General features: G+C 39.6%; 1 protein-coding gene across 2 annotated transcripts in view; it reads right to left on the bottom strand.

The window, feature by feature from the left end:
* Positions 1-15,763, bottom strand: part of runx1 (RUNX family transcription factor 1) — a 58,842-nt gene that overhangs the window by 12,461 nt on the left and 30,618 nt on the right. Inside the window, exons 1-4 of one of the 2 annotated variants that reach the window (XM_036557496.1) lie at positions 12,567-13,946; positions 11,177-11,418; positions 9,538-9,694; positions 4,369-4,473 (exon numbers count right to left, since the gene is read on the bottom strand). In XM_036557496.1, the coding sequence (XP_036413389.1) occupies positions 4,369-4,473; positions 9,538-9,694; positions 11,177-11,418; positions 12,567-12,594 (532 nt within the window). In that variant the 5' untranslated portion in view covers positions 12,595-13,946. Of the gene's footprint in view, positions 1-4,368; positions 4,474-9,537; positions 9,695-11,176; positions 11,419-12,566; positions 13,947-15,763 lie in introns of those variants that run through there. The other variant, XM_036557495.1, reaches the window with a different exon arrangement.

Genomic DNA, 15,763 nt, shown 5'->3' with positions numbered 1-15,763 from the left:
GTTTTATGGGCGTGTTCAGACTTGGCAGGTTTTGTTCAATTAAAACCTGGTGCAATTGTTATGTTAGTGCAATTTGTTACAACAAACTGTGGTGCACACCAAATAATCTTTGGCATGTGTTTTATCATCAGCTCTGGATTGGTAATTATAGAATGGATAGTTTTAGTTTTAAGACGAGGCCGAAGTCATTATAAAAAAAACTTGATATACACATTGCGCAAAAAATTATATTATGTATTAAAGTGCCAAGGTTTCTCCATTTTGTAAAAGCAGTAAGCCACTCAAGGCTGTGTTACTGGGATTTCACCCTGCTTTGCGTCGAGCAAAACCGCAGTAATGCAGGGAGTCTCGTGGCTTATTGCTCCAATATCACAAGGCAGATAAAACAAGAAACAAATAAAACCAATGAGCCCAGATAGAACAGAGAAAACCGCGATGAATGTTTGGTGGACATTATCACAGTTTTGGTGGTCATGAAATCTGCCCAATCAGTTGTGACCTTTTACTTGTACGACTTTTGTTTACATCTTGTGGTTTGATGTTAACTATGTCAGTGTGAGTCTAAGCAAACCAGAACTAAAATGGAACATTGTATAATTTTCTGCTTTGGTCTGAACCAACGGAACCAAAGCACCAGCATAAATGAATGCTAAAAATCTATTAATGGTAGAGAGGTACATGCAGGGCATTGCAAGGCAAAGCAGTCCCCAAAGAAAACATATTTTTTCATATTTGCCATTATTATCGACATTACCTATAAAACTCAGAAGACGTGTAGGTTCACTGGTCATTTTGGATAGTGAATAAAATGACTTGCAGACAGCACAACCTCTGGTTCCTATCACTACTGCTGCAAAGAAAAGAGTCGGTAAGTTTCCCTACCATGCACCCATCCACATCAAACCATTCTGAAGAGCTTTGTTTATACCTTAATGATTGAATTATGCAGAAACTTGGCGGAAAAATGGCGTAATGCTCTTTTAACGGTACTCTCCAGTGTTTATTTATGTGCTGTATCTGTAGTATATGGTTAGCACAGTTACTGAAGCAACTGCCTATAGGTTTCTACTGTAAGATTTTCTGTTTTCTAAGCACAGCAAAACACATCAAAACCTGTGGTAATCAACTGTATGATATAGATGTGGAAGATAAAAATTAGATTTAAAAAAGTATTTCTTCAAGTATTAGTGTAGATGAATGGCATTAGATGTTAGTCCATTGGGGGGCACTGTGGGTTTCTTCATTCAGCTGATGACACAATGAGAGTATTTACATGTGTGTAAAGGGCCAGGTGATGGACATTTCTGTTTGTGTCAGAGCATGCACGCTAACTTGTGTGCTAACATGTCTGCGTGTGTGAGTTTAAACTGTAGGCAGGCCAGCTCACAACTTGAATACGTCTCCTGCAGACCGCACACATAGATGAGCGGAGAGCAGGAGGGATTAATGATCGCAGGCGATGAGAGGCAGAAAAGAGAGGGAGGGGGAAAAAAAGAACAGAACAAAAAAGACAAGTCTCTCAGCTGTGCAAAACCATCAGCCACACTCGCCCTCTCACACACACAGACACGAGGAGAGGAAGTCCTCCTGAAACCAGAGCCTGCGTCTGAGGGCTTTGAAGAGGAGGCCAGTGGACAGAGCCGGCCAGACAGAGCTGGCATATGTGGAGAGGCGCCGCCCGGCGGATTCCCGACCGGAATAACGGACCAAGGGGGAATAGCCCAGCAGCAGGCGCTAGCACAAGGGCGGAGCGTGATATGCTCTCATATAAACCTGTGCTATAAAAACCTAACCCCTCTGCACACACACATTCAGGTTTCATACAATGTCAAGACCTTATGATCACACATATGCCCATACGTTTTTATATCGTCATTGCACAACAAAATTTGACGAATGAAAGTTAATAGAACATACATTTTTTCAAAGCAGATTTGGGCCATTCTATTGTTCCATTCACAATGAAATTTTAAAACAATGTAGAGGGCACCTGGAATTTTCTTTTAAATTCTATAAATGAATATTCTATCTTCGCTGTCCAAAAAAAACATATATATCCATTTTTATTTTTATTTTTGTACATAATTTGAGCATAGCAGATGCCCTTTATATAGTCAGAAAATTGTAGGATGAATGGTCTAAAAGTACTTAAAAGATCTTGTTAAAAATTAAAATAAAAAATAAAATAATCTAATATATAAGCTATAACCTATATGTAATGGCAAATGTAATGGTCTCACATGTATTGTAAGTGCAAGTACCTCAATATTAATCTTAAAATCAGGAAGCAAAAAAGAAATGGCTTTGCCCTTTCAGTTGTAAAATGAGAAACATGCACTTCACAAAGTCATGGCCATTTTGTCGTAGGTTAACCCTATTTTTCTTTTATCTAGGATAATACACAAAACCAAGCAGAGATACACAGATTTACACTACACACCTGACAGTACACAACATACACACACTCATGCATAGTACTATGCAAAAGATCTCCTCATAAAATCACAGTTAAGCTGTTTGTCAGTAAGTGTTTATTGCTAACATTGTTATTTACATTAGTTATGTAATTACATTCTTAGCTTACTACGTCCAATCCTCTCCAGCCCAGTATTTGTAATTAGCATCTAACATACCTTCTTCAGAAAATCAAACTTTATGTTCAGTACTACTTAATTACTACTTAAAGTTATACTTCACAAGTTAAATCAGGTATACTGGTGCTTGAGTCTGACAAATACTTGTAATGATGAAGGTTTATCAATAAAAAGAGGAACCAAGCCTGTGTTCTTTTAATCATCTCACATGAGATTTGTTTTAATTTGTGTTCCTTTTTAATGTCTATTTATATGTATTTGTATAAAGTCATATAGTGCCATTGCATAAAAAACACACTTGTGGCTAGTGTAAGACTTTTGCCCAGTACTGTACAGCCACACACACACACACACACACACACACACACACACACACATTCACACACAGACGTGCTTTGGTCCAGGATGATAAACACTTTATAGCTGTGACAGGAATGACACTGTGTGCCAAGGCGAGTTTAATATATCCAATGAGGGCTGTTTTGGGACAGGTGGCTAGTTCTTTTTAATACGGTGATATTTTATATCACTTAAATAAAGAACTTGGTGCTATGGATGAACTGCATCACATAAATATACAGACAAAATCCTAATCCAGCGGTACCGACCACAAATATCACTCAACTAGTGCTGGATATCGTCTATATTGACCGCTTGGCACTGAAGCAACACAACAACACAGATTGTTTGTTTTAGCACTATTGACAGAAAACACAAGTTTAGTTCACTGCAATGCATGACATTTGCTGAGTGTTTCAAATTATTTTGTCAGAACAGTTCTAAAAACTAAATAAACACCAAGTTTCCTTTCTGTAAATGTTGTCTCTGTCTGGTTAATGTTCACAATACTGTGTGAGGCTTCCTTTGGTGTCATTTTTAGTGAAGAAAATAGAACAAAACAGCCCAATCAAAACAAGCGATGTCAAGTTTTTAAGACATCCTTTCAGAATGCCTTTTCCTTTCTTTTTATAATACCAGTACTAAGAACATAGGTTCATTAACTGTATTAATGTGATACTTTGGTACTGTGCACGGTTCCTACTCCCACATAATGCCAAATTAGAATTTTACCACCCTAGCACGACACTGAAGAAAAGAAATAACTCCAATGCTGTCTTTCACTGATAAAACCCACAGTCTGACTACTATTCACATAAATAGAAGTCAATCTGCCACACTATATTTACGTAACTTCTCACTGTATTCCACTCTTTACTCTGCAGCTATTAGTCTGCCATAAGAAGTTGTAGTGGTTTCGAAAGCTATGCCACAATCATCCATAGACGTCAACACACTACCACTATTAAAATACCACCAGCCACCACGTTATCATAACCAGCTGGCGCATAAACCTCAAGCACAATAAAACACATACGCATGTGTACACATAACCATGCATGGCTGGACATAAGAATGGCATGATATCTGACCGATTACTTACTATGAAATAAATGATGATGATAAAATGCTCGATATTTTGAGCACAGCTCTATTAAAGGAATACTCTATCTGAGTAACAACTTTGTCCTGTGCTCAATAAAACAACAGATTCAACATACTTATAATATAAGCCAATGTAATAAAACTATAACCCTTACATTAGTTTCCACTGTATGTTTTGAGTCAGTGGGTTTTCTGTTTTTTCCTAAGTAGATTACTGTAAATTACTGTCCACAGTAATCGATCACATGCTGCAAATGAGCCAGATTTTTATTTTATTGTTGGAGTATGCCTTTATGCCCTGGTGTATTTATTAAATATTGGCACAACTTACGACGTGGTTCTCTGGGTCCGTCCACGGTAATTTTAATGGCTCTCTGATAGGTAGCCACCTGGGGGGGGTTGGTGAACACGGTGATGGTGAGAGTAAAACTCTTTCCTGAAAGGAGAGAGAGAGAGAGAGAGAGAGAGAGAGAGAGAGAGAGGGTTATTTTGCTTATCTAATGCAAATGTTGGAGATTGCCATTGAAATGACCTTTCATTTCATTTGTAAAAAAACTAACATGATATAGTGAATGTTTCTCATGATCAGTATATACTTGAGATGAGATGACAATGTGAAGGGAGCAGAAACAGTATCACGGAGTAGAGACAGCGTCAGAATTAACTCTTGGAAGTTACAGTTATCATTGACAATAACAAAAGCATAATTAGCTGTAATTAGATCTCAATTATTTCTCAAACAAAACTTTCAAACTTTACCACATTTGTGTGTGTGTGTGTGTGTGTGTGAACAAGAGGAAATGTTGTATTGTGATCTGAATTTGATGAAAAATTATAGCTGAACAGTGAGTATTGTTTTGCAGAAAGAAAAAAGACTCTAAATTTACCATGATTTTGTCATTTCTTGATATCAAACCAAATGGAAAAAGTCACACACTGCACACTCAAACCTGTCAATGCGAAATGTAAATTGCATATAATATAAAATGTTACTGCAAATCATTGCAGTATGTAGTTGAATATGTAATTACGAATTGGCTAACGAAAGTAGCCACAGTTTCCAACAACGTTTGCCATGGTAAACTATCAGCAGCTCTCTTCCTTAGTAACACATGCAAATGACATGCACACACACACACACACACAAGCAAGACTGCTGGGTGTCTTAAGTATCTGCCTTTTGCAATGAGAGATAGAGAGAGAATGAGAGAGGGAGAGAGTATCTTACAGAGAGACTTTACTCCTCATAAACACTTACACAGACAAACTGAAACATGGAAAACACATGCACACACTATTCAGGCACATCAGCATCAATTCCATTTGAAACAAATCTGCTTAGTCTACAGCATCTATCAGACCGCACTTCAAAGACAAGGAAAGGCACAATACTATAATTAAATCAAGACTAAAACAAACCAAAATGCAAGAGAAATTCTATCAAATCTGTACATGATTAGAGGAATTAGTCATAATAACATCTAAATATCTCTTTTTAAGTTTTGCTGCTTTAGGAAATGTACAGCAGGGCAGAGAGTGATGGAGAGAGAGAGAGAGAGAAAGAAAGAGAGGAAAAGATAGAAAGATAGAAAGAGTGAGAGAGAAAGAGAGAGGAAGAGAGAGGGGGAGAGAGAGAGAGAGAGAGAGAGAGAGAGAGTGAGAGTGAGAGAGATGGGTGTTGGGACAAGTGGTCGCAGTGACCTGTCTCTCATCGCTATGGCAATGAGCTGGACCCCGGGGAAGTGACCACCTTAGTGCCAACGACAGGCTTAAATTACACACTGCTAAATAGGTCTGCCCATATTAGACCCACCCCCCCCACCACACACACACACACACACAGAGCAGACGTGCGGACACATACACACGCTTTGTTACTCAGACCAGATGACTAGACCCGGGAAGAACTCCAAGCTGTTCCCAAAAATCTGACAAACTACTGCCCACACACACTCACACAGACACACACACAAACACTCGCACATACCGAGCATGAGTGGGTCAGAGTCCAAGCACACACACTCATACAGTGCCAGGTACTATTCTCAGTCCTGTTACTGTGACAACACTTTCAGAAATTACCTCACCTCAACCCACCACCACACGCATATTTATAACACAGATATAAACTAATACTAGCACACAACCATTAAAACAAACAGCAACAAAGCAATAGGCATATATGATTGTAATATTTACCACAGACAATTGCAAGTGACTAATATAATCCTATTAATCTTTAATCTTTCTATTCTGTCCTATATATGTACTGTGCAAAAGTATGACACCATCCTTCACTTATTTTATTTCCAGTCAAAACAGCCACAAGTTACTCATTTTTCAGGATGATGTTAGATAGAAGGCAATCCGCTTGCATGAGGAAAGGGAAAGTATAAGAAAAATAAGTGAAAAATCAGACGTTTCCAAAAAATGTATCAAAAGATATGGAGAAGATGGAACTCCTAACAACCATGCATGACATGGTAGATCACCAAAACTGTCACCATCAGATAAACAGTACTTAAATCTTATAATAAGATAAGAGAAAATCAAACTTCACTGTTACTTCAGATCTGAAAAAATCCACAGGTGTTTCTGTCCATCCTTCCATTGTGAGAAGACAACTTAACGTTGTGGATCTAAAAACATGCATAGCTGTCAAGGAGCTGTTACTGATTAAAACAGAAAAAAGAAGAATATTTGAAAATCAAATAGCTACTGATGTTCTCAGATCAATGGACTGACCTCCACAGGGCCCAGATCTGAACATTATTGAATGTGTTTAGGATTATTTGGATCTTGAAAGCAATTCTTTTATATTATATTTAATTGTTGAGGCCTTTTTGTAATTATAATTTTTTCCCTTGGTGCTGAAAAATGAGAAACTTGTACTTAATGACCATTTTGACTTAAATCAAAGGCTCTGATTTTTGCACAGTACTGTATATATTAGGGATATGATATGATATCAGATTCATATTAGTGTTGGTAGATAATAGTTTTTAAAAATTCCAGAGCATTGGTGAGATGATTAGATTGGACTGATATTCAAATTTACTGTGCTCCAGAAATGCCGAATGTTAGGGGACGCTGTGCTGCTTTGCTAAAATATCAGATTTTTTTTTATTTTACTGCATTTATAACCCTGTAGAAACAAGGCTATATTTATGTGTAATGTTAATGAATGTAGATTTTATATAACATCAGCAGCGGCAGATATGTGCACGAAAAATAATGGAAATCGGCATTGGCCCTCAATTCCTATATCGGTGCAGCCCTAATGTATATTATTCATTTATATGAATTAACATTTTTATATATAGCCTACAACCTAACTATAACCCCTAATCTTAACCTTACAACTTTGACAGAACCTTAGTAACATATTTGGTCTTCATGAAAAGTTAAAAACAAATGCACACAAACACACACACGCATACACACACACTCACGCACGTTATGGCTGAGTAGTTTAAGTGTCTGGGAGAGAGACATTCTGTCTGGGAGGAGCACACATACACTGTCCAAACTGCCAGGAAGTGCAGAGCGTTCCTCAAGGGGACGTCCCCACGCACACACACAATCTGTGAGTGTGTGCGTGCGTGCAGACCATTGCCTCAGGACTGCTTGTGACTCACCAGTCCATCCATACACAGAGTCTGAGAAAACAAGTGACAAAGGAGGAAAAAAGAAAAACAGAGAGACAGACTTAAAGGAATAGAGACAGATGCTGTCTTTGTTTCCCTTTATCAAACACCATCAGAGGTGTATCAGGGTAGCGCATGTTTACGCGTGTGTGCAAGTGAGTGTGTGTATGTATGTGTGTGTGTGCAGTTTACATTTCTCTTGTACTTAAAACACTCTCTTGCTTTTTTCCAACCCGCACTCTTTTCCGGCACTAACCCTTAATCGCTTCCATCACTGTGGAGAGCGTCAGCTATCTGGTAGCACAAAAAAGGCAAACACACACACACACACAACTGCAGGACAAAAGGCTGCGTTAATATACGTGTTCAGAGTGGCAGGCTCCAGCATGTGGGGGTTTCGGCAGCTGCAGGTTAGTCAGGTGGGTTCTATCAGCTAAATCATATCAGGCCCTTGAATAGAACCCTGTGGGACTCCTTATTTCCCAGAAGAGCTGGGTATGTGTGTGTTTGTGTGTGTGTGTGTGTGTGTGTGTGTTAAAAGGCAGACGCCTTGTTGACTAATCTTTCTGTCACTGTGAAAGCAAAGGTATTCTCTCTCTCTCTCTGTCTCACTCACACACACACACACACATACACGCACAAACACACACATGCACACGCACTCACACACACAAACACAAACACGTTTGTAATATCATAGGAACATTTACCGACATATGTTTCAGCATTTTGAAACCCATGCTAAGCTTGCTAAGATGAATGATCCGAAGTAAGATAAATCATCCACTACTTTTATCACTGTTATAGTATCTCTGTTCCAAAAATAGCTTTATTGATCACACATCATAAAAACCACAGTGAACTGGAGCATGGGTATCAAGATAAACAATAATGCATCTCTGAAGTAAATTGTACTTCTTTGATATCCGTTAGAAAATCCACCCTAAATTATTAAAAGGACGCCTAAAGCTGTCTTAAAACATTGATGGATATTTGTATAAGCATGGTGATAATTTGAGACGTGCAAATTAGGAGTCTTAGGTTAACTTGACTCTAACACGACTACATTCAAAGCTTTTACTGCTGTATATGACATACAGTCTACACAGTTAGACAGTCAGACATTACTCGCTTATTTCAGCACACGTTACAGTGCAGTAGGTCAACGGACGGTTGTTTGACTAGAGGCACAATGGGCTGATTGAGGGCTGGCCGCTTGGCTAGCGTAAATAGAGACTGGTGTTTTAAATAGATAAGGGGCTGCGCATTTGACTGCACCTGATTTTGCCCGAGTCATGTCTAGCCGTCCGTTAAGGGAAATTCGAATGACAGGTTACAACTTCACAGCAGTGAGACAACTGTCGTTTGACAACCAAATACACTCACACATGTACATACACAGGCAATCATACATCTTGACAGGTGCAGACACACACACACATGTAAACTCTTCGGTTTCTGACTAAGGCACCCAGATATGCACCTCAAACATACAGTGCCATTACTGACTGTGCACCCTGAATATGAGCTTGTTCTGTAATAATCCAATCGCTTTTGTTTTGACTGTATTTCCTGTGCATGTGTGGTGTGTGAAAGTAAAAGAGAGAGAGAGAGAGAGAGCGCAAAAGAGCACGAGATAGAGTGCATGTAGCAAGGCCACCAGACAATGCCTGTCATGGACTAAAGGAATACATCATAATGAAAAACAGCAACATCTTCCCTCTGCCAGCTCAGTGATATAGAACAGAACCAGACGATGATGGGCACGGAAGAGAGGAGAGAAAAGCATCACACGCAAGATGAAAGTCAGGTTAATCTATAGCAGCTGCCTGTTCACGCTGCTTGCGGCTTACCTCGTCCGCTGCGGCCCACGAAGCGCAGGTCATTGAATCGAGCCACCTGGTTCTTAATGGCTGCCGTGGCATTGCGGAGTTCAGCTGAGTAATTCTCATCGTTTCCCGCCATCACTGTCACCAGTGTGCCGTCAGGGATATCGCCAAGGGCAACCACCTAGCGTCCAGAGACAGAGAGGTCAGATAATAACAGTAATAATAATAATAATAACTTGTATTGTTGGAATACTACTATTAATAATAGTAATAATAATAATAATAATAATAATAATAACAATGTTCATGTTAATGTTGACGTAACAATGTCTGTATACGCTGATCTACTCAATTTAATTGAACAGAAACCTGTGGCATAATTAAAGTTTTGTTAATGATTTATTTTTTGTGGGAAGAAGAACAAGTACACAACAAAGGATTTGTAGTTTTGTTATTTTGTAGTTTTTTCCTCTTTATTGTTATTATTATTAAGTAGTTTATATGTCAAATACATAGTCTTACCTAAATCTATCTTTATTATCACTTGGCCTAACTATATATAGCATATATAAAATACTTATGTATAAAGTATGTAAAATACTCTTATACTAAATTACATTTGGGAGTGTTATTATTTTCTTTAAATCACCTTTATCTGTTATAGTTCCAATAAAGAAAAGGGTCGGAACACCCCCTCCACACACACACACACACACACACACACACAAGCACACACCTAAAGCAAACAAGCACTCACAGCCTTATTTTCATATTAACTGTAATGCGACTGAAATATCAAGGCATGTACAGATGCCACCTTGTCTAACTGGGCTTTAACGTGCTGTTGGCTGAAACTCCATGATGGTGTGTGAAAATATAAGGAAAGCATTTCAGGTCACATGGAGGAATCAATGGCTATAATCACTGAGGGGTTTTCCCTAAAAGCAGTGAAACATGGCTTTGGAGAATTTTAAAGATCTGCCACGAGATCTGTTCTGATGAAAATTTCTGATGTTCTTTTCTTCTTCTTTTTTTTAATGTGTTTTTTTCAGACTGCTGGGGTTTGTGCTGGACAAATGTGTTTGAAATTGAATAGTTAATTACAGTTTTTTTACCCTAATATGAAGAAGAGTTTGTTAATAGGCAAGAGTGCAGATAATGTGGACGCAAGTGCAGACAAAACAAACAAGCAAGCACACAAACAAAAAAAGCTAAAAATATGACCTGTGCAAAAGTCTTGGCACCTGAAAACATTATATTTATAAAGATATTTAACTGGGCAGTGTTTATTTACTCAGAAAACCCTAATATTAGAACAAATACAAATAAAAACTTATACAATAAGTGTTGATTTTGTATGTGTCAAAGTGTTTGTTTAACCATTTTCCAAACCTCTCCTCATGGCAGCCCAGTATTAATAGTAGTTATCGTCTAATATGTGGTTTGGCAAATCAGTACTTCATTAAATCAAATCAGATGTGCTCGTTGTGCACCTGGCCCGTTTTTAAAAAAGGGAATTTTTTTTTTTTACTGCAGTTATGTTCATTGACAAATGTTAGCAGAAGCTTTTGCACAGCACCGTATATAAATAAGTATAATAAATATAAATAAGCAAAAATAAAGATAATATAGACTGCAGCTCGACGCTGGAGTGTTCAGTTACCTTGAAGGCGATGGGCAGGGTCTTGTTGCAGCGCCAGTGTGTGGGCAGGACGGAGCACAGAAAGTTGGGGCTGTCGGTGCGCACAAGCTCTCCAGGGTGGTCGGACAGCACCTCCACCATATTCCGCTCTGCCACGCGGACTTTGGCCACCAGGGCGGCGCCACTGGCCTCCTGGGCCTCAGCCAGCTTAGCCGAACCCAGGCTGGAGGAGGGGGGAGTGAAGCGGCGCCCGGGGGCAGGGTCTGAGACACACAAAAAGACACAAATTAGATTTCAGGGCAGAGGAAGGTGGCCAGATGTTGGGGAAAAAAGAAAAAAAAAAACATCTTATTTTCTTAATAAAATGGTACAGCCTACATTCTTAGCAAAGGAGGTTTTTATTTGGTACCAAATAGGTTCTTTGTGGAACCCATTTTGGTGCTGTATGGAGCCAATTTTTAAAGGTTCTTTAAAGAACCGTACATAACAGGTTATCTATTATGGAAATGTAGCCATGCAAAAAGCCATATATTTATATATATATATATATATATATATATATATATATATATATATATATATATATACACACACACACACACATATATATATATATATATATATATATATACACATATATATATATATATATATATATATATATACACATACACTAAGTGTCTTTACTAAAGAACTCTTAAAGAACCATGTTATAAGGTATATCAGTAACTAAAGTAACTTATCTACTTCACGCAAAATATCGCTATTTCCAAAAAGCTGGCTCAGAAAAAAATAGAAAAATAAAAGACCTATCGCTGGCTCTGATCTTCATTAAAAAAAAAAAGTTCAAGTTAGTTTATAAAATTAGAAATCACGTAATGGCCGGCTCCGATATCCATTAAAAAGTCGATTATGATGTCTTAAACGCTGGCTCTGCGATTCAACACAGAAAAAGTTCGGCGCCACTTGGGGAGCTCCTGTGCGGTTCAGCGCAGCCAGCGGCGCTCTCGATGAGCTTGAAAGCGGCGAGACCGCAGGGCTGAGAGTGACAGGGAGAAAAAACCCACTGTCACTCAGCCAAACACACTCTCCAAACGCAGCACCCAACACAAGTATTCAGCCTCCTCACACCAAAGAGAGAGAGAGAGAGAGAGAGAGAGAGAGGTGCGCTGGCGCTGTTGGGAACGTTATATTTGGTCATTGGGCTCAGGCCATAGCAGGCACATTCGCATAAGCACAAGAGCACTCAAATAAGATGTAAAAATAATATTTTAAGAGGTCGTATAACGCTTATTTAAGAGTTTCAGGACTCTCAGATCGAAACAGCAAAACAGACTAATCGCCTACATCAAAACACGAGAGCTGCGGTTGCACGTGTGCGGTCGCAAAACTAAAAGAAGTACATCATTACCGTATTTGGCGTCCCAAAGAAAAACCATTGGTATCCTGTTTTGTTGCGCTGCTTTGGCGGCTACGGTTCCAGACGCGAGTTGCGAACGCTTTCTGTTCACAGACTGACTTCCCTCCGGCCAGTGAAGTGGTTCGGTCTGCCAAACCGGGCCGCCAGGCTCAGTTCTGACAGCCTGCTCGTCTGTCTGTATCCGTGCAGCCTCGCGACGGAGAAAGTTCCACTTGCTGATACTGTTCGCTTTAAAGCCTCCGAGACAGGATCAAACTATCCATTAAATGAATCTACACAGACGACCCCCATAATCTTCTCCTCGAGGCAGCAGAGCTGACACTCGCGAGGCCGTTTCTGACACTCGCGCGTTCTTTTCTGAAACTTCTCTCTTGGCAGCTCTCTCGCGAGCCTTCACGTCTGAGACGATATTTTCAACCAACTACGAAAGCGCCTTCATTCATCTGAGCAAAGCGTTACTGGCGAAGCTGCTGAAGGAACCTACTTATCCTGGCCGTCTCGTGAGTGAGTGCGTTTGTGTGTGTGTATATGGAGGGTCACACTCCTTGTAGAGGCCGTGTGTTCGCAGTGAGATCGCTGAAATATGAATGAAGGGTCCCGGCAGCTCGGCGGCTTTTTACTGGCAGCGGGCAGCGCAGGAATGCGGCTCAGCGGGTCTGATTTGCATAGAGCCTCCTCCGAACCGCCGCGATTGGCCAGCAGCGATCGCTCTCGGCGCGCTCGGCCAATCAGAAGAGCGTCCGAAGCCAGAGCGAGAGTCCGGCTCGCAGCTACAGCGGTCAATGGAATTCCTCAGCGCGGCGCGTGGCCTCGTGAGATCTGTGGCAGTTTTGTGTTTTGAGGTTGGAAGTAGGCGGCTTAGCGGCTCTGTACTGAGAGAAAATCGACGTTTTATGTTCTAAATGAGACGGATATAAGGGTAACAACACTCTGTAAACTTTAGGCCGTCGTATATTCGTGGTTTGCTTTCTTTTTTGCTACTTTTAAAGACAGTGACGGTTACTGGGCTAGCTGTCAACAAGTAAGTGATTCAGTGATTTAGTTGTGTGAGCAGTCTAGCCATTTCTGGTTGTGCAGCCCAGCTTAAGTTACATTCAAAAACAAAAAAGACGTCCTCAAAAGACAGCCAGGACTTTTCACAAACACACTGCGTGTGGCGACAAGAGCAACATTTCGAGCATCAGCTCTGACATGGGAGATCAGCTGCGGCCGTGCGAGCTGGGGCTGTGGCTGCGTAGTTACAATGGATAACACGCAGCCAGCAGGGGGCAGCAAACGACTTAAATGGTGACTTGCTCTTCATGGTCATACTATTAATTTCTTGGGGTCTTGCTGCCTTGATATCTTGACGGTTTCGGGTGGTATTAGATATATTTTAAACTCCGTGGATGCGATGGAGGAAAGCTTGCAGAATATATCTCACGGGATCTTACAGTTTTCAAATTCTGGGCTAAAACGCGTGCCTTTAGTGCGAGCATGCTAACTACAGCAGAAGTGCTACCATGGAGGAACTGTGGGAGAATTTCCTCCACATTACATACATGACAGGAAGGCTTATACACTAAATCTGCTATTTACTTCCAGGTCCCTCCTCATCATGGTAAACCAGTCTATGCTAGCTTGTAAATACTCTACATGCTAGTTTGCTATCAACGTTCAAAGTTTACAGTAAGGCGAGAGAAGGCCGGTCACTTTGAATCACGGACGTAGCAGAAAGCAGGAGGATTTTTCATTTTTCATACACATCCCTCTGGCTAGGCTCTTAAAAAACTGACACTTCACCTAAAACTTCAAGACGTGTGTCAAGAAGGCTCTTCGTCTGATTAATAACACAACGTGTTCTCATCGAGGAGACAGCAAACTGCGAAATCAAATCAAAGGGCTGAATAATGCACGCTATAAACGCCCATTCACCGGAAGCACCATCAAATTAGGTGGAATTTTAGTTTACAATTTTCTTGTTTTCCCCCAATTCATTCTGAGGTTCTGCCCTTTGTAGGCCAGTATTCATGGCCTCCAGTAGCATTATATTTAACCGAACAGTTGGTTTCTCTTCTTCTAAAACTAATGAATCGGTCCCTGCTCTAGATGAATTTTTTTTTGATGTTGTGATCTGAACCTTCTCGGCTCACTAAAAAGCTTAACAGACAGGAATAACATTAGGACACGTTCTGCATATATAAAATCTACACAACACAATGAGACACAATGAGAACACAACAAAATAAGAAGTATGTCATGCAGAAAGGAAGATACCATGTAGGTGGATGAAGTGACGTTTATAGTTTACTGTATTTTGTAGACGTGCCTCGTGTGCATATTCACACTCAGGCTAAATTAGAATAATGTAATAATGTCTTCAGACTGTCTGGGTGGCATTAGATTTCTTTAAAAAAGATTTCTTGATTTATTGTCGAAGAAAAAAAGCATTAGAAATGTTTACGTCATGACACTGCTAAGCCCCACACTCGCATAAATACGATAAACATCATTCATTGGAAGGAAATGAACAAGATTCTGTCTTTCATTTCAGAAAAATAAATCCAGATCGAAGAAATATATATTTTTGTTAAGACCAGACAGGAAATCAAACGCATGAAAAATTATATACCCGTCGATCTGTTGTCATTTTGCTGTGAAAATAAAATAAAAAAAGACGGTAATAAACACATACATGGGTCATAATTCGTTTTAAACTTCTAAATTAAGCGAGTTAAATCAAATTAGACTATATAAATTACACTTCTAAACACGGTAGAGAACGTGGAAAGAATACTACGAAAAAACGGACCAACGTAGGCTAAAAAAACAAACAAAAAACAAAACAAAACCAAAAAAATGATATGATAAATCTAACTTTTCTGTTTATAAAAATCTCTTGATACTTTTCCCTTGCCAGTAGGCTTATTTACAGTGATCACACCAGACTACACGCTAGGAGACTGTGGCATACTCTGCAAACTGAAGAGCTCCAGCGCTACACTGCATTTCCGTTTCTACCAACTCTGAATTGGTGTAATTTGATAACTTTTGAGCCTAGAGATCAATAGCGCTTGTAGTCAGCTATAAAATCTATTGACCAGCGTCGAAAGGTTACAAATAGACTGCCATGATTCAAAGATCTATTTATGACACCCATTCAACATCAAAGCATAAAGGGGAATTCCACCAATGTTTCAAAATCTCTG

Source organism: Colossoma macropomum, unplaced genomic scaffold (assembly GCF_904425465.1).
Source record: "Colossoma macropomum unplaced genomic scaffold, Colossoma_macropomum, whole genome shotgun sequence".
Taxonomy (NCBI): Eukaryota; Metazoa; Chordata; class Actinopteri; order Characiformes; family Serrasalmidae; genus Colossoma; species Colossoma macropomum.
The sequence above is the reverse complement of the archived record's forward strand: the minus strand, read 5'-3'. Positions and strand labels throughout refer to the sequence as shown.